General features: G+C 66.4%; 3 protein-coding genes across 3 annotated transcripts; 2 read left to right on the top strand and 1 right to left on the bottom strand.

The window, feature by feature from the left end:
* The first annotated feature begins 4282 nt into the window (after positions 1 to 4282).
* EFNA1 (ephrin A1) lies at positions 4283 to 7608 on the top strand. Its single transcript, XM_032713153.1, has 5 exons — positions 4283 to 4393; positions 5796 to 6091; positions 6177 to 6242; positions 6504 to 6554; positions 6898 to 7608. The coding sequence occupies exons 1-5, from the start codon at positions 4299 to 4301 to the stop codon at positions 7014 to 7016; spliced, it is 627 nt and encodes a 208-aa protein (XP_032569044.1). The 5' UTR covers positions 4283 to 4298; the 3' UTR covers positions 7017 to 7608.
* Positions 7609 to 9557: 1949 nt separating this feature from the next.
* On the top strand, positions 9558 to 13527 carry SLC50A1 (solute carrier family 50 member 1). Its single transcript, XM_032713152.1, has 6 exons — positions 9558 to 9677; positions 11179 to 11256; positions 11350 to 11473; positions 11547 to 11705; positions 11770 to 11889; positions 13129 to 13527. The coding sequence occupies exons 1-6, from the start codon at positions 9613 to 9615 to the stop codon at positions 13228 to 13230; spliced, it is 648 nt and encodes a 215-aa protein (XP_032569043.1). The 5' UTR covers positions 9558 to 9612; the 3' UTR covers positions 13231 to 13527.
* A 2650-nt stretch (positions 13528 to 16177) lies between these two features.
* On the bottom strand, positions 16178 to 17956 carry DPM3 (dolichyl-phosphate mannosyltransferase subunit 3, regulatory). The gene is made up of 2 exons (XM_032713097.1): positions 17891 to 17956; positions 16178 to 16521 (listed from the first exon to the last, which is right to left on the bottom strand). Exon 2 carries the CDS (start codon positions 16513 to 16515, stop codon positions 16237 to 16239), a length of 279 nt encoding a protein of 92 aa, XP_032568988.1. The 5' UTR covers positions 16516 to 16521; positions 17891 to 17956; the 3' UTR covers positions 16178 to 16236.
* Between the last annotated feature and the right edge of the window lie 491 nt (positions 17957 to 18447).

Here is an 18447-nt window from a genome sequence, read left to right as displayed (position 1 = left end):
TTTCACTGGGGTCACGGAGGCGTGGGGCACAGCCAGCACCCCACAGCCCCCATGGGCACAGGGGAGCAGCTGTGGGGTCCTAACCCTGCACTCCACAGGGCTGGGGGAGCTCAGTGCCCCCAGGGAGGGGGGCAGCCCCTCCCCACAGAGCAGTGTGGGAGGCGGGGGCTGTGGCCCCTCTCCCGGGGTGTGTTGCTGTGCTGGGGGGTTCCTCGCAGCCGCGGCGGGCAGGGCGGCCGCTCTCCCCCACCCAGCAGGCGCTGCTTGCTGGGCGGTGGCTGGGTGTCCCGCCGGCCCGGGCTTGTCCGGGTGCGGGAAGAGCCGACGAACCCGTCAGACGGGTCCTGGTAGTGCTCCCGGCAGGCGCCGGGCTCCCCACATCCCCCCCGCACTCCGACAGGCCCGACCTGGAACGGGGCTGAGGTCCCTGCCGTGGACCCCCACCCCGGGGTCTCGGCGTGCCACTGGTACCCGAGGCTGACCCAGGGCAGGGTGGGCATGGTGTGTCCACGGCAGCACCACTGGCACTGCCAAGGGCCATGTCTGGCAGGATGTGGGCTGCCAGGGGCCAGCCAAGGACCAGGCACAGCCCCTGTCCCGGCGTGGTACCATGACGGTGGCACACGTAGTGGTGCCACGGCCCAGCCGTCCGCTGCCCTGAGGGGGTGCAAGGGCTGGGGTTGCCACTCTGGCACAAAGAGCCCTGCCTGCAGGATCCCTCCTGCCATTTGCCTCGACCCTGGCACCACTCCCGGTGCGTGCGTGGCACTGCCGACGGCTCCGCAGGGCCCAGCCACCCAGTTCTGCTCCACTCCATGCCCTCGGGCTGGGCACAGCGGGGTAGCCTGGTCTCACCAGGAGTCCTCTGGGGTGCTGGTACAGGGTTGGGGTCACCCTCGCCCAAGCCCTGCTGCCCCAAGTCAAGAGAGGGCCCTTGCTGGGTCCCCGGTGCCGAGGTTTGGGTGCCCCTCAAGTGCTGGGGGATTCCAGAGCCCTGGCATTGTCTGTGGGAAGGGGATGTGTGCCGGGAGCAGCCGTGTGGCACAAGGCTCTGCCTTATCCTGGGATAGCTCCAACCAGCCTGGTCAGTGCTGGGCGATTCCTGCTCTCCAGACAAAGGTGTGAGGTCCTGGCACGGCTGGACAGCCCCAGGGCCACGGCTCTGCCCCCGCTGGGCACAGGCTGGCACCGAGCCATGCCTACCTGCCGGGCTGCACGCACCCGGCACCGCGTGGCACCGTGGCCTTCGCTCCCAGCCAAGGACTGCACTACTCCTCTTCCTCCCCCAGCCTCGCACCGGTGACGTCAGCCCAGGCAGGGGCCGGGGCACTCCCGGGTGTCCCCAGCCGAGAAACCATAAACACCTTGTCACGAGTTTGCCTCTGGCCAGCCCCACCTGCCCCATGCCACGCACCGCTGGTGTTTACAGTGGCTTCACCTTTGTCCTGCTGGTACAGGCACCAATCCTGGCCCACCATTACCTGCTCCTGGTGCCGTGGCCATGGCCGTGACCACGTGCGCCACGTACACAGCACCACTGGCACCCCCAGTGCTGCTGCGGGTGGGTACCCACCCTGTGCCCCACTGTCATGTCCCAAGGGAAGTAAAGGGACACTCTCCAGCCCTAGATTGTCCATCAGGCCCAGCAGGGCACATTGGCTTGTCCTTCCTCTCCCAGTCCTTCCACTGCTGCCGTGGGCAAGGCATGTTGGTGACACTGGGTCCTGGTGTGAGCCCATGGCCTTGCTCCCAGCCCCCTTCCCTGTGTCCTGGTGGTCCTGCTGCAGGGCTGGGGACCATGGCAGAGGGGGCAGAGGGGCCCCTCGACCAACAGAGTTGGGTACCACATCCTAGTGCCAGGAGGTGGATCCAGCGTGGTGCCCCAGGAGGATCATTTTGCCCCCAGCAGGGCTGGCACGGGGTTTGGGCACCCAGGGCTGCCCAGCCCCTCATCACTGCTCCCTGACTCAGTTTCCCCAGTCACTGGCTCAGTGTGTCCCTGCCATGGTGACGGCAGTACCAGGGCAATGCCAGGACTACGGGACCAGCTCCCACCACCGTGGCCTGCACGTGCCGTGCTCCAGCTCTCAGATCCCAGGGGTGTTCCCAGGAGGTGCTCCCCTGTACAAGCCACGGCAGCGCCAGCGACCGGGAGCAGAGGCCTCGCACCGTCATTACAGATGATGTCAGGCCTGGCCGCAGCCAGGGAGGATGAGAGGGAAGAAGCCAGTCCCCTTTCCCGGGAGCGAGGGTGGGGAGAGAGGCCGGGATACACAGGGTGCAGGTGGGATGTGGGGCACTCGGCCCCATGGCCTGGGCCCGTGGGAGCCCTCGGCCGCGGGAGCGGCAGCCGCTCTCCGGTGGCAGCGCCGGCGCCTGCCGGAGCCCCCGCCGCGTGCCAGGGGAGTGCTCCGCGCCCGCTGCGGCACAGGGCATGCAACATTACCCACAATCAATGGATCATTATGGAATAAACAAGAGGAAAGTTGTTTTGCAAATGCGGCTGAGTTATCGCTTCACAACACGCGGCGAAGCGTCGCGCGCCGGCCAGGACACGGATGGATCCGTGTCGGAGCAAATGGGAGCCGACAGCGAGGCACCGTGCTGCCGACAGGCTGTGGCAGCCTGCCCACTGTGCCCACCCCCTGCTCTGCACCCACAGCCCCCCACTCTGCATCCACAGCCCTAATCCTGCACCCACAGCCCTAATTCTGCACCCACAGCCCTAATCCTGCACCCGCAGCCCCCCACTCTGCACCTACAACCCCCATCCTACACCCACAGCCCCCCATCCTGCACCCACAGCCCTAATCCTGCACCCGCAGCCCAAATCCTGCACCCACAGCCCCCCACTCTGCACCTACAACCCCCCATCCTGCACCTACAGCGCTAATCCTGGACCCACAGCCCTAATCCTGCACCTACAGCCCAAATCCTGCACCCACAGCCCCCCACTCTGCACCTACAACCCCCCATCCTGCACCTACAGCGCTAATCCTGGACCCACAGCCCTAATCCTGCACCTACAGCCCCCCATCCTGCACCCACAGCCCCCCACTCTGCACTCACAGCCCTAATCCTGCACCCATAGTCCTCCTCCTGCACCCACAGCCCCCCATCCTGCATCCACAGCCCTAATCCTGCACCTACAGCCCTAATCCTGCACCTACAGCTCTAATCCTACACCTACAGCCCCCCATCCTGCACCCACAGCCCTAATCCTACACCTACAGCCCTAATCCTGCACCTACAGCCCTAATCCTGCACCTACAGCCCCCCATCCTGCACCCACAGCCCTAATCCTGCACCCACAGGCCTAATCCTGCACCTACAGCTCTAATCCTGCACCTACAGCCCCCCATCCTGCACCCACAGCCCCCCACTCTCCCCTACAGCCCCCCACTCTGCACCTACACCACCCTACTCTTCACCCACAGCCCTAATCCTGCACCCACAGCCCCCCATCCTGCACCTACAGCCCTAATCCTGCACCCACAGCCCCCCATCCTGCACCTACAGCCCTAATCCTGCACCCACACCCCCCCACTCTGCACCCACAGCTCTAATCCTGCACCCACAGTGCTTATCCTGCACCTACAGCCCCCTGCCCCACTCTGGGGGTCATGGGAAAGGGATCCCCCTGCCTCAGCCAGACCCCCCAGGTAAGGAGGGTCGGCTCTGCCCCGAGCCCCCGCGGTCACACCACGAACACCAGATGAGGGTGATCCCCCCACGCACCCCACCCAAGGGTGATGGGTGCTGCCAGGGCAGGACCGGCCTCCCCGATGTGTGTGGGGTCCCCCCCGCTGAGGGTCACTTGTTGGCTGTGTGTGCCTGCCCGCTGTCGTTCCCGGCAGTGCTGTGTGTGTTCCCCTTCCCGGTCCCGGTGCTGGTCCCGGTGCGTGGGGGTGTGTTCCCCTGCCTGGTGCCGGTGTGGGGGTGTGTGTGACCCCTTGCCCGGTGCTGGGCCCGAGGGTGTGGGGGGTATGTCCCCTTGCCCGGTGTCGGCCCCGGTGGGGGGGTGTGTGTGTCCCCCTGCCCGGTCCCGGTGGGGGGGGTGTGTGTGTCCCCCTGCCCGGTCCCGGTGGGGGGGGTGTGTGTGTCCCCCTGCCCGGTCCCGGTGGGGGGGGGGTCCCTTTGCCCCGTACCAGTCGCAGTGGGGGTGTGTCGTGTGTTCCCCCCTCCCGTGTGTTGTTGTGCGGGCGCGGGGCGGGGGCGGGGGCGGGGCGGCGGCGGGGCCGTACTTAATGCGGGGGGCGGGCGCGGGGCCGCCCGTGGATCGCAGCACCCGCGGAGCGATGGGGTGGCCGGGGGTGCCCCTGGCCCTGCTGGGGCTGTGCTGGGCGGCGATGGCCGAGCGGCACACGGTGTTCTGGAACAGCTCCAACCCGCGGTGAGTGACCCCCGCCCGGCACCGGGACCTCCCTCCTTCTTCCCCCGCCGCCGAGCACACGCACCGGGACCGGGACCCGCCGCCCCGAGGGCGCGGGCGGCGTCGCTCCGCTCCCCCGGCGGCCTTTGTGCGGGACGGGGCGGCGGGGCCGGTGCGGAGCGGGCGGAGGGGCCGTGCAGGGGGCGGCGGGGCCGGTCCAGGTGCGCCCGGGGGGGCCCTTCCGTTCCCAGGGCCGTGCGAAGGGGCCGCTTCCTTCCCGCGGGGGGGGCACGGCGCCAGCCCCGGCGCCGGCCCCGGGGACCGTGTTGACAAACACGGGGCAGGATGTGCGGGGGGGGCAGACCTGGAGCGGGGGCCCCCCCGCTCACCGGCCCCCGGGGAAGGCGGGGGCTGCGGTGTGACCCCAGCACAAGCAACAGCCCCACAGATTCGGGAGGTGCTCCCCCCCCCGGGGCCATGACCCTCCCTGGTTGTAGGGTTGCCTCGCCGGGACCGTGACCCCCGCAGGTTGTAGGGATGCCCCACCTCTTCCCCCCAGGGTCGTGACCCCCCCGGTTGTAGGGGAGCCCTCTCGGGCAGTGACTCCTCTGATTGTAGATGTGCCCCCCCGCACCCCCCCCGGTTGTAGGGGTGACCTCTCTCAGACTCTAGAAGTGTCCCCCTTGGCTTTAGTGGAGCCTCCCCTCGCACTCCAGACCCCCCGACTGTGGGGGTGCCCTCCCCGGGCCGTGACCCCCAGGCTGTGGGGGTCCCCCCGACTTAGGCACCAATGCTCCCCCCGTGCTGTGTGGGTTCCCCTCCTTCCCTGGGCTGGGTCCCAGTCGTGGGGATTGTCCCCCATCCCCAGGCCGTGTACCCCCAGGTTGTAGGGCTGCGTCCCCCCGTAAGGTTTGGGGAGCTGGGGGTGCCCCCGTGAGTGCCTGTGCCCTCCCGGGGCTACTGCAGCCAGTGAGGTGGGGTCGCCGCAGAGGCCCCCAGCGTGTCCCCCCCCTCCGGGCGGGGTGTGGGGAGCAGCTGGAGCCAGGCTGGCTGCCCCACGGCGAGAGCCGCGACGCCTCCTGCTCCGGCAGCGCTGGGCCGGGCAGGGTGCGGGCAGGGAGCGCGTCCCAGCCGGTCCCCTCCCTGCTCCCCGGCTCCTGGGGAGCGCTGGGAAGTGGGGTGCGCTCCCCCCTCACTGCCGGGGGGGGGGGCCAAGCCGGGGCGGGGGGAAGGCCGAGTGGGGGGTATCCTGTCAAAGCCATTCCAGGTGCTGTGTGACTCGGCACAGGGAAGGGTGGACTCAAAGGTGCTCTGTCCTGGAGCTGCTGTGGGCAGGGGGCTGCTCCCCCCTGGCTGTGGGGGATTTGGGGGTGCAGGTTAGGTCCCCCCAGCACTGACCCCCTGAGCCTCCCTCCTGCCACAGGTTCCTGTGGAGTGACTACACAGTGGAGGTTCGGCTCAACGACTACCTGGACATCATCTGCCCCCACTACGAGGAGGGCAGCGTGGACCCCCGGGTCATGGAGCGCTACACCCTGTACCTGGTGGAGCTCGAGGAGTTCCAGGCCTGCAAACCCAGCTCCAGGGAGCAGATCCGCTGGGAATGCAACAAGCCCAGCGCCCTGCACGGCCCCGAGAAGTTCTCGGAGAAGTTCCAGCGCTTCACACCCTTCACACTGGGCAAGGAGTTCAGGGAGGGGCACAACTACTACTACATCTGTGAGTGCTGGGGGGAGCTCAGGGGGGCTGCGGGGGGGTCCCCATCGAGCTTTCCCACACCCCTAACCCAGCTCCCCCCTTGCAGCCAAGCCCATCCACCACCATGGTGAGGCCTGCCTGAAGCTGAAGGTGACGGTCACTGGCAAAGGCAGTGAGTATTGTCGCCCCCCCAGGGTCCCCCCCGCGCCCCCCCTTTCCCGCTCAAGGCGCCGGTGCCCAGCGTGGCCTTGGCTGAGCTGAGTCACCGCCCGGCCATGGCCCTCGGCCAGCCCGGGGTGTGGGCACTCACAGCTTGGCTGGGAAGGTGTTGGTGGCTTGGGCAGGGAGGGGGAACAGCCCACAGTGAAACTGGGTTTTGGGGGGGTTGGGGCACTACCCTTCCCTGGTGTGACCCCCCCTGTTTGCTCCACAGCTCCGGCACCACCTGTCCCGGCCTCAACACAGAAGGGGAGGATCCAGGCAGGTGGGTTGGGGGCTGTGGGCAGATGGGGGCTGAGCCTATCTGCCCTTCAGGGGGGACTGGGGGTTGTGGGGGACACTGGGCTGAGCCCAACTGCCCTTCAGGTGGGACTGGGGGTTGTGGGGGACACTGGGCTGAGCCCAACTGCCCTTCCTGGGGGGAACTGGGGGTTGTGGGGGACACTGGGTTGAGCCCAGCTGCCCCTCCTGGGGTCACCTGGGCTGGTGAGGGGGTCAGTCCTGGTGGCACCCCCTGTACAGGGGTGATGTGCTGCTGGCTTGGGGCACAGCTCCTTCTGTTGGGGTGCTGACAACTCCTCTGCTCCCCCTCCTTCCCCTCCCCACAGATGACGCGGCCGCGCACGTGCTGAGGAGCGTGGGGCAGAACTCGGCCATGCGCAGCAGCAGCCGCCCCTTCACCTTCATCATCCTCCTCCTGCCCCTCCTGGTGCCACAGGGGCTCTGAGCTGCCCCACGTGCCCGGAGTCGCCGAGGTTGGGGATCCCCGTGGTCCCCACACGCCTGCCCTGCGTGCAGACGGACCAGGAAAGGATTTGTCAGTATTATGGGACTGAAGGGCCCGAAGCCGTCGGAGCAGCCCCGCTGGCCCTTCCAGGATGGAAGGAGGAGGCCGAGAGGGAGCCTGGAGCTGGAGGGGCTTCCGTGCCTTGGACTGGAGAGGAGTGGGGGGCTGGCACCCCTGCCCCGCAGCTGAGCTTGCCCACCACCCTCGGGGCTCTCCCGGCGGTGGGCTCGGACTGGGACGTGTCCTGCAGGTGGGGACGTGGGGCGGCACCGGTGGCTCTGCTGACCCCCGGGGTCACCGGCTCGGGGAGCCTGGACAGGCTGGAGACGCCCTGGCAGCCGGAGGAGCGGGGCTGTAGGAAACATCCCCCTCCCCACCGTGCTGTGCCCTTTCCCCACCCTTCATCCCCTGGCCCTCCCCCATCCCCCCCCTCCGCTGGGTGCCGGAGGGGCCCCCCCAGCCAACCCCCCCTTTGTACAGCTTTTTAACAGGGAACTTTTTATACAATTGTCAGGAATAAATAACCAAAACCATACTGATCTCCTGGGGCTGGGGGGGCAAAGGGTCATCCACCCCCTCCCTGGGGGCCAGACTCTCCTGGTCCCCATGGGGGGCTGGGCTGGTTAATTAATTAATTGGCTGGTGTTTGCACGGGGCTGTGAAGTGGCAAAGTGCCACAGCGGCTGGCACTGGCCCCGGCTTTATCTGGTGACACAAAGGCCTCCGGGGCAGGGGGAGGAGGAGGGGCCCTTCCCCCTGCTCTGCACTGAACTTCCAGGTGTGGGGCAGCAACTCCTGGAACAGATCCCAGGGGGTGGGACAGACTCCCCTGGGATGGGACAGACCCCACCGGTGGTGAGGAGGGGGTTGAGGTGCAGCCAGAACCCCCAGGGCTGGGCAGGGGACATGGCCTGGCTGCACCCCAGGGCCCCCCAGAGGGGAGCAGTGTGTCCCTGGGGATGTGTGGCTCTGGGAATGGGGTGGTGGCCTCAGGGATAGGGGGATGGGAGATCACAAAGGCATGTGGGACCTTTGAGGTATAAGATGCTGGGGGTGCAGGGAGATAGGTTCACTGGGACATGAGGCCCTTGGAATTGGGGATGCTGGAACGGAGGGTTGTGGAGAGGTGGGATCTTGGGAAATTGGGGTCACAGAGATGTGTGACCCCCTGGATGTGGGGGGACCCCAGGGGTGCAGAATCCTGGGGAGGTGAGCCCACAGGAATGTGTGACACCCTGGGATGTAGGGAGGATCCCAGGGATGGGGGGTCCTAGAGAGATGGGATGTCAGGGAATTGGGGTCACAGGGATGAGTGACCCCCAGGATGGGGGGAGACCCTGGGGAGATGGGATCACAGGGATAGGAGACCCCTGGAATTGGGGATCCAGGAATGTGGGATCTCAGGTAATCAGGGTCACAGGGGGGATGAGTGACCCCCAGGATATGGGGGAGGGCACCCTGGGGAGATGGGGTCACAGGGACATGAGGCCTCCGGAATTGTGGACCCCAGGGATGGAAGGTCCTGGAGAGGTGCAGTCTCAGGGAATTGGGATCACAGGGCTGGGTGACCCCTAGAATACAGGGGAGGGCACCCTGGGGAGATGGGGTCACAGGGACTTGAGACCCCTGGAACTGGGGACCCCAGGAATGGAGGGTCCTTGAGAGGTGGGACCTCAGGGAATTGGGGTCACAGGGCTGTGTGACCCCCCTGGATGTTGGGGAGGACTCGAGGGATGGAGGGCCCTGGAGAGGCAGGATCTCGGAATTGGTGTCACAGGGATGAGTGACCTCCAGGATATGGGGGTTGGGGGGGAACCCTGGGGAAATGGGGTCACAGGGACTTGAGGCCCCTGGAACTGGGGATTCCAGGGATTCAGGATCCTGCGGATTTGAGGTCACAGGACTCTGTGACCCCCAGGATGCTGGGGGGCAACCCTGGGGAGGTTTTGGTCACAAGAACATGAGATCCCTGGACTTGGGGACCCCAGGAATGAAGGGTCCTGGAGAGATGTGATCTCAGGGAATTGGGGTCACAGGTCTGTGTGACCCCCCCCCCCCCCCAGGATATCGTGGGGGATCCCAGGGACGGAGGGTCCTGGAGAGGTGGCATCTTGGGAAATTGGGCTTAGGGGGATGAATGACCACCAGGATGGAAGGTGGGATCACAGGTACTTGAGGCTCCGGGAACTGGGGATCCAGGGACACAGGATCCTGAAGAACTGGAGTCACAGGAACATGAGGAACTAGGGGGATTCTCCAGAACTGGGGGGGGGGGGGGGGGGCCCTGAGGACACGCGACACCGGAGGTGCCTCCCATTGTCCCCAGTGTTTCCCAGTGCCCTCCCCGCTGCTGTCCCGGTGCCCGCGGGGCGGGCGCTCGGAGCCGGATCCCCCCCCGCCCCTCCCGGATCGCGGCCGCTCCCTCCCCGGTCCCTCCCCGGTCCCTCCCCGGTAGTGCGTCCCGCCCCCCCCGCTCCCCCCGCCGGGGCAGCGCCGCCGCCGCCGGGGCCCCGTGGCCGGTTCCCGGTGCCCCGGGATGGCCACGTCGGTGCTGGCCGGGCTCTGCCTCGCCGCCACCCTCGCCATGTTCGCCACCGGCCTGTGAGCGAGCGGCGGCGGCACCGGGAGGGGAGCGGGGACGGGGGCACCGGGAGGGGTTCGGGGGTGCAGGGAGGACAGCAGGACCAGTTTTGGGGTGTAATGGGGTCCGTGTGGGGGGTTGGGGGTGCAGTGGGAACCATGGGGGGGTTGGGGGTGCAGTGGGGTACATGCAGAGGTTGAGGGTGCAATGGGGTCCATGAGGGGGGGTGGGGTGCAGTGGGGACCGGGGGGGGGGTTGGGGTTGCAATGAGGACACCAGGGCGAGTTTTAGGGTGTAATGGGGTCCATGGGGGGGGGTTGGGGGTGCAGTGGGGGCCCATGGAGGGGTTGGGGGTGCAATGGGAACCATGGAGGGGTTGGGGGTGCAGTGGGGACCGGGGGGAGCTGGGGGTGCAGTGGGGTACATGCAGAGGTTGAGGGTGCAATGGGGTCCCTGAGGGGGGTTGGGGTGCAGTGGGGACCGTGAGGGGGTTGGGGTTGCAATGAGGACACCAGGGCGAGTTTTAGGGTGTAATGGGGTCCATGGGGAGGGGGGGGGTTGGGGGTGCAGTGGGGGCCCATGGAGGGGTTGGGGGTGTAGTGGGGTCCGAGGAGGATGCAGGGAGGACACCAGGGCCAGTTTTGGGGTTGCAGTGGGGCCCAGGAGGAGGGTTGCAGGTGCAGTGGGGACCATGGGGGGGTTGGGGGTGCAGTGGGGACCATGAGGGTGTTGGGGTTGCAATGAGGACACCAGGGCGAGTTTTGGGGTGTAATGGGGGACCATGGGGAGTTTGGGGGTTGCAGTGAGGACACCAGGGTTAATTTGGGGTGCAGTGGGGACTATGGTGGGGGGTGGGGCTCCATGGAGGGATTGGGGGTGCAATGAGGACACCAGGGCCAGTTTTGGGGTGCAGTGGAAGCCATGAGGGGATTTGAGGGGGCCTGGGGGGTGGGAGTACAATGAGGACACCAGGACTAGTTTTGTAGTGTAATGGGGGTCCCGGGGGAGGGTTTGGGGTGCAACAGGGAGGGCACCAAAGGCATTTTGGGGTCTGCAGTGGAGGCCATGGGGGAGCATTTGGGGGTGCAATGGAAAGGGCACCAGGGCAAATTTGAGGGGCGTGCAGTGAGGGCCAGGGGAGGGTTGGGGTTGCAATAGGGAAGGCCCCAGGGCCGTTTGGGGGTGCAATGGGGGCAGCACCACAGTCAGTTTGTGGGGTGCAGTGGAGGCTGTGAGGGGGTCCAATGGGGAGGGCACCAGGGGCAGTTTGTGCAATGCAGTGAGGGACATGGAAGGGTGCAATGGGGAGGGCACCAGGGCTGGTTTGGGGGTGCAGTGGGAGCACCACCAGAGTCAGTTTGTGGGTGCAGGGAGGGTCGTGGGTGGCTGGTGCAGAGGGATTTGGGGGTGCAGTGGAGGGGGGCTGAGGGGTGCAGTGCCTGCTGGCCACAGAGACTGTAGCCCCCCCCACCCCCAGCACTGGTGGGTGCCCAGGAGGCCGCTGCCCCCTGCTCTCCCCAGGTCTGACCTGCGTCAGATGTTGGCGACCAAGAGTGTGGAGAACATCCAGTTCCTGCCCTTCCTCACCACCGATGCCAAGTACAGTGGGGTTGGGCCCTGGGGAGGGGGGGGTCACGCAGATTTGGGGGGTTCCCTGGGCTGCAGCCCAGTGCCTGTGCCGTGTCTCTGCAGCAACGTGGGCTGGCTGGGCTACGGCTGCCTGAAGGGGGACGGGACACTCATCACCGTCAACGCCATCGGGGCGGCACTGCAGACCCTCTACATCCTGGTGTATCTCTACTACAGCCCTGCCAAGGTGGGGCAGCAGCCTGGGGGACATGGGGATGGGGGGGGACCCTCGCCCTGACATCCCCCTGTCCTCCCCCCAGCGCCCCGTGCTGCTGCAGATCCTGCTGCTCCTGGCCGTGGTGGTCACCGGCTGCGGCTACTTCGCCCTCCTGGTGGACACGGGGACGCGCCTGGGGCGCCTGGGGCTCTTCTGCAGCATCTTCACCATCACCATGTACCTCTCACCGCTGGCTGACCTGGTGTGTGGGGCTGGGAGGAGCTGGGGGGCCCAGCTCGGGCCCAGCCTGACGTTTGCTCCCGCAGGCCAAGGTTGTCCGGAGCAAGTCAACGCGGTGCTTGTCCTTCCCCTTGACCGTGACCACCTTCGTGGCCTCCAGCAGCTGGACACTCTATGGCCTGCAGATGCATGACCCCTACATCACGGTGGGTTGGGGTGGTGGGCAGCCAGGGGATGCTGTCCTTTCCTGTCCTATCCTCACACCACCCTATCCCATCCCAACCCCATCCCATCCCACTCTATCCAATCCCATCCCACCACATCCCCATTCTGGCCCATCCCACTCCATTCCATCCCAGCTCATCCCCACCTCACTCTATTCCATCCCACCACATCCCCGTCGTGACCCATCCCACTCCTCCATCCCACCCCAAGTCCACCCCAATCCCACCCCACTCTATCCCATCCCATCCCCATCCCCATCCCCATCCCCATCCCCATCCCCATCCCCATCCCCATCCCATCCTCATTCTGACCTGTTCCACTCCACACCATCCCATCTCACTCCATCCCATCCTACCTCATCCCCATCCCACCCCACTCCATTCCATCCCTATCCCACCACATCCCCATTGTGACCCATCCTATCCCACCTCATCTCCACCCCATGACCCATCCCACCTCATCCCCATCCCACCCCACTCCATTCCATCCCACTCTATCCTTATCCCATCCCACTCTATTCCATCCCCATCCCATCACATTCCCATCGTGACCCATCCCACCCCATCCCATCTCATCCCACTATATCCGACCACATCTCCATCATGACCCATCCCACTCTATTCCATCCCACACCATCCCAACCCCATCCCCATTCCACCCCACTCCATTCCACCCCACCCCATCCCATCCCAGTCCATCCTATCCCATCCTACTCCACCCCACCTCATCCCAGTCCATCCTATCCCATCCTACTCCACCCCACCTCATCCCAGTCCATCCTATCCCATCCCACTCTACCCCATCCCAGTCCATCCCATCCCACCCCACCCCATCCCAGTCCACCCCACCCCACCTCATCCCATCCCATCCCATCCCATCCCATCCCATCCCATCCCATCCCATCCCATCCCATCCCATCCCATCCCATCCCATCCCATCCCATCCCATCCCACCCCATCCCATCCCATCCCATCCCACCCCACCCCACCCCATCCCAGTCCATCCTATCCCACCCCATCCCGCCCCCCTCCTGGCCCAGCCGAGCCGTTGGTTTGGGGCCGGCCCCATCCGGTGCCGCATGTGTCACCCGGCCGAGCCCGTGACAAGGCTCGGCACGATGACGATTGATTTTAATTAATTAGCTGGGACGGGGCCAAGGAACCTCCCCCAGCACGGCGGGGGGAGGGGTAGATCCGCTCTCCCCCCGTGTCCTCCCGCAGGTCCCCAACGTGCCGGGAGTCGTCACCAGCCTCGTGCGGTTCTGGCTGTTCCGGTGGTACCGGCCGGGGCAGGACAAGTCCTACAGCCCCCTGCCCGCCTGAGGGGCCCCCCGAGGAGCCCCCCAGCTCCAGCCTGGGCTGGCCCTGCCACCACAGTCCTGGGTGCCACCACTGTCCCCTCCCAAAGGACACCAGGAGGCACCTCCTGCCTCGGTGCAACCCAGCCCCGCATCCTTCAGCGATGCCTTCGGGGTGCCAGGAGCACCCCCAGATCCCAGGGTGGGAAGATGGTCTTCCATGCCCACGGCTCTGCCTGGCACTGGGCTGGGGCTGCCAGGGGCCTGGGCATCTTTTTTTTTTGTACGGATTCAAGTGCCTTTTAATAAATCAGAGACTTCCCAGCGCCTGGTCTTTGTGCCTCCCCCTCCTGGTGTCCTGCTGCGTGGGCTGGGATGGCTCATGTCCCCACAGCCACTTTGGGGGCTACTCAGGACCATCCAGGGGCTCCTTGTGACCATCCAGGGGCTCCTCATGGCCACCCAGAGGCTCCTCATGGCCATCCAGGGGCTCCTCGTGGCCATCCAGAGGTTCCCTGTGACTATCCAGGGGCTCCTTGTGGCCATCCAGGGGCTCCTTGTGGCCATCCAGGGGTTCCCTGTGGCCATCCATGGGCTCCTCGTGGCCATCCAGGGGCTCCTCATGGCCATTCAGGGTATCCTTGTGGCCATCCAGGGGTTCCCTGTGGCCATCCAGGGGCTCCTCGTGGCCATTCAGGGGCTCCTTGTGACTATCCAGGGACTCCTCATGGCGGGGGCTCATCCTGGCACCCTCTAGGCTCCTGCAAACCCTTCCAGCATTAAGGAAGCATCAGCCCTGGTGCTGGGAAGGGATCAGGCACGGGGCTGGGTTGGGGAAGGGAGGGGACACTGGGGACAGCAGCGTTGCCAGGGGGCTGCTCTGACCCCCCTGAGCTGCCACCCAGGGCCACTGGGAGAGGGGAAATTCTGTTGTGGAGCTGCCGCCACTCTTGGAGCTGGAAGTCGATGGAAATCCCTGTTAAACCCCTACGGATCGAGCAGGCCTGGATCAGGCATCGACCCCGCGTCAATTGATCAATTAACAGCAATCTGGAATGAAGATATCGGGCCAGCGCCGCAGCGGGGGGACAGGAGGGACCAAATCACACAGCAAACACTTGTGAAAAGTGACCCCTCCCCGTGTGCAGGAGACCCCCAGGACCCAGGAGCCCCATCCTGCGCTCCAGTGGGATGAAGGAAGCGGTAGCAGGAGCCGGGGCTGCAGCTCAGCCCTCACACACAGCCTGGGAGAAATCCATGCGGGATGGGGCCGAGCTGAGCGCGGTGGGAGGGAGGGAGGGAGGACGAGCTCCTGGCGTGCTCTGTCTTGTCCCTCGCGCCTGCTCCGGCTGCTCCCGGCGAGGAGGAGCCCCCCACTCTCTCCAGCAGTGGAAGCAGCTCCCAGCCCGGCCCCACAGCCCCGGGAAAGGGCAGCTTTCCCCATGGACACACCCGACCGGTCGCTCCGGCTGCCTCGTGACGTGGCCACACACACCAGGCCCGAGGCAGCGGGGCAGCTCCCGGACGCTGCCGTGCAGGGAGGAGCTGCTGCTGGACAGGCTGTTGTAGCCCTTGATGGCTGTGAGTAGAGGCCCTGGATCGTCATGAGTGGCCCCTGGATGACCACGAGTAGCCCCTGGATGGACATGAGTAGCCACCGAATGGCCATGAGTAAAGGCCCTGGATTGCCACAAGTAGCCTGCAGAGGATCATGAGTAGCCCACAGAGGGCTGGGAGTAGCCCCTGAATGACCATGAGGAGCCCCTGGATGACCACAAGTAGGCCCTGGTTGCCCATGAGTAGAGGCCCTGGATTGCCATGAGTAGCCCACAGAGAGCTGGGAGTAGCCCCTGAATGACCACAAGGAGACCCTCATGGCCATGAGGAGCCTGCAGAGGGTCATGAGCAGCCCACAGAGGGCTGGGAGTAGCCCTTGAATGACCATGAGGAGCCCCTGAATGACCACAAGCAGCTCCTGGATGGACACAAGTAGAAGCTCTAGACTGCCATGAGTAGCCTGCAGAGGGCTGTGAGGAGGCCCTGAATGACCACAAGGAGCCCTGATGGCCATGAGATGCCCCCGATGGCCCTGATGAGCCCACAAAGGGCTGTCAGAAGCCCCCAGAGACCGCTGTCCTCACCCTGTGGTCCCAGCTCCACCAAGCCCCCTAGGTGGCTGAACCCGGGATGGAGTCACCCCCCCTTAACCATCCCTGTGCTGGTGAACGGCAGGAGCTTCCCACGCTGCTCCCAGCCGCCACCGCTGCCCAGGAAACAGCTAATTAGCCACTCCTGCTAATTAACCCGGGTCCTCCCTCCCGCTCCCGACGGCTCCTCTCTGCAGAGGATGCGTAGTCGCTTGTTAAAATCCCAAAATCCTCTGGCTGGAGGAGTCAGGGAGGCAGGTCCCGGCACGCCGGGCTGGGGGTCCCTGGGCGTGGGGCACCCCCAGGCAAAGCCCCCCTCTCCGTTGTGGAGCCCTGGATAGGCAGAGGAGCCGGCGGGATCGGGGAGCTCCCCGTGACGCCCCCGGGAGGGGCCACGCCGCGATTTAAAGGCTGTGCCGCCCCCTCCACCCCAGCCAGTCCCTCTCCTCCTTCCCGGGAATGCGGCCAGGGGGGTGAGGCTGGCCAGGATGAGGCTCCTCCAGCTCCCACCTGCCAGGGGCCAACCACATCTAAAGGGCAGCCAAGCCTGGCCCGGCATCCACCTCCAGGGCCAAGTTCCAGGGAGCTCTCCAGAGGAGGGAGAGGCCAGGGGTGGGCTCCTGAAAGGCCCTCAGGGGAGTGGGCAAACTGAGCCTGCGTGGAGACCCCTCCAAACCCTCCCCAGACACCCACCCTGCAGTGGGGAGAGCTGAGTGATTCCCCTGGGGGTGCTTCCTGCAGCACCCAGGACCCTCAGTGCCTTTGGCCCCCACTGGAGCCCCCCATCAGAGCCCCCCGTGGCCCGGGATGACGGAGCAGCGCCGGGAGCCGCCGTCCCTGGGTTTTATTGCTGTCACAGGCGCAGTCCCTGGGTTTTATTGCTGTCACAGGCGCAGCCCCCGCCGGCGCAGGTCGGCCCGGGCCGCCCTGATGTGCTCCTGCAGCTCGGCCGCCGCCTCCTCGCAGTCGTTGAAGGTGGCCAGGCGGTAGCCCACGGTGGCCAGCGAGTAGCAGCCGAAGGCCACCAGCAGGTAGATGGGCAGGGGCAGCAGGGCCTGGCGCAGTGGTGCTGGCAGCTGCAGCCCCGGTGGGGCCAGAGCCAGCGCGGCCCAGGCCGAGCCCAGCAGGGCCAGCCCGCAGAGCCACTGCCCCAGCTTGGTCATGGCGGCCTGGGGAGAGAGGGGAGAGGGGAGGTGAGGGGCTGCTCAGAGAGCAGGGGAGAGGGGAGCTGGGAGAAGGGGAGAGATGGGGAAAGGGGAGTCAGAAGATGGGGAAGGGAAAGGGGAAGGGGCAGAGGGGAGCTGTGAGACAAGAGAGGAGAGATGGGGAAAGGGGAGTGAGGAGAGGGGGAGAGGGGAGAAGGCGGCCTGGGAGAGGGGAACGGGGAGAGGAGAGGGAAGGGGAGGTTGGGAGAATGGGGAGAAGGTGACCCAGGAGACAGGGAGGAGAGAAAGGGGGACAAGAGAGGAGAGATGGGGAAAGAGGAGTCAGGAGAGGGGGAGATGGGAGAGAGGGAAATGAGGGGAGAGCTGAGAGATGGGGAAGAGGGGAGAGGAGCAGAGGGGAACTGGGAGAGAGGGGGAGAGGGGAGCTGGGAGAAGGGGAGCCAGGAGAGAGCAGAGTCAGAAGAGGAGAAGATGGGGAGAGGGACAGAGGGGAGAGGGGAAAGAGGGAGAAGGGAGGAAAGGGGAGAAGGGAAGGGGAGGTTGAGAGAATGGGGAGAAGGCAACACAGGAGAAAGGGAGGAGAGAGAGGGGGACAAGAGGGGAGAGATGGGGAAAGGAGAGGGGGAGAGGGGAGCTGGGGGAGGGGAAGAGGGGGAGATGAGGGGGGAGCTGAGAGAGAGGGGAAGAGGGGAGAGGAGCAGAGGGGAACTGGGAGAGAGGGGGAGGTACTGGGGGAGAAGAGAAGGGGGGGAAAGGAGAGGCAGGAGGGAAAATGGGGAGAAGGCGACCCGGGAGACGGGGAGGAGAGAGGGGGCAGCAGGGAGAGAGGGGAGAGATGGGGAAAGGGGAGTCAGGAGAGAGGGAGATGGGAAGAGGGGAGAAGGCATCCCGGGAGAGAAGAAATGGGAGAGGGGGAGATAGTGGGGGAGAAGAGAGGAGAAGAGGAGAGAAAGGGGAGCCGGAGGGGGCTGGGAGGGAAAATGGGGAGAAGGTGACCCGGGAGATGGGGAGGACAGAGAGAGGGGCGAGAAGGAAGAGGGGAATCGGGAGAGATGAGGAAAGGGAAGTCAGGAGAGGGGGAGAAGGGGAGAGGGATCTGGGAGAGAGGGGGAGGTAGTGGGGGAGAAAACGGAAAAATAGAAGGGGGGGGAAGGAGAGCGGGGAGGGAGAATGGGGAGAAGGCGACCGGGGAGACGGGGAGGAGAGGGGAGAGAGGGACTGACCCACGTCTCCCCCCGCCCCGACCGCACCGGGCCCGGTCTCCCCCCAACAGCCACCCGAAGCCTCCAGACCGGAGCCCGACCCCGAACCCCGCCGGGGCCCCTCTGAGCCCTCCCAAAAGACCCGGTGCCGGTGCCGGTGCCGCCCCCACCTGACCGGGCCGCGATCCCGCTCCCGGTGCCGCTCTCCGCCCCGTCGCAGCGGTGACGTCACGGTCGCGGCGCCGCGCGCGCGGGGGCCGCCGGGAGCTGTAGTTCCAGGGCCGGGAGCTGTAGTGCCGGGGCGCCCCCTGCCGGTGGGGCGGGGAAGGGGACGATACTCCCGGGACCCCCGGCGGGACCCCCGCCCCGGCCCCGCTCCCGGTGCCGCAGGAAGCGCCGGGCTTTGTCGGCCGCGGCCGGGGCCACAGGAAGCATCTGGTTTCCTCCGCGTCCGGCCACGGGGCCCGGCGTGGGAGCAGGTCCTGCCGGCCGTCCCACGGCTGCCGTTCCCATCCCCCCCCCCCCCTCACTTTGAGGGCTGCCCCGGTGACCCCTGCGGTGTGCTGAGGATGGACCTGTGATGCCCTGCCAAGCCTTGGCTGTGCCAGCGCAGGGGTTTGCTGCCCTGAGCCCTGGCACCCCGACGGACCCCTGCCTGCTCCAGCCCCAGCATCCACTGGGATGCTCCTTCCCTGCAGGTCTGGGCAGATTCCCCCCCTGCCCACCC

Source organism: Chiroxiphia lanceolata, chromosome 29 (genome assembly GCF_009829145.1).
Source record: "Chiroxiphia lanceolata isolate bChiLan1 chromosome 29, bChiLan1.pri, whole genome shotgun sequence".
Taxonomy (NCBI): domain Eukaryota; kingdom Metazoa; phylum Chordata; class Aves; order Passeriformes; family Pipridae; genus Chiroxiphia; species Chiroxiphia lanceolata.
Note: the sequence above shows the minus strand (reverse complement) of the source record. Positions and strands in the feature narration are given on the sequence as shown.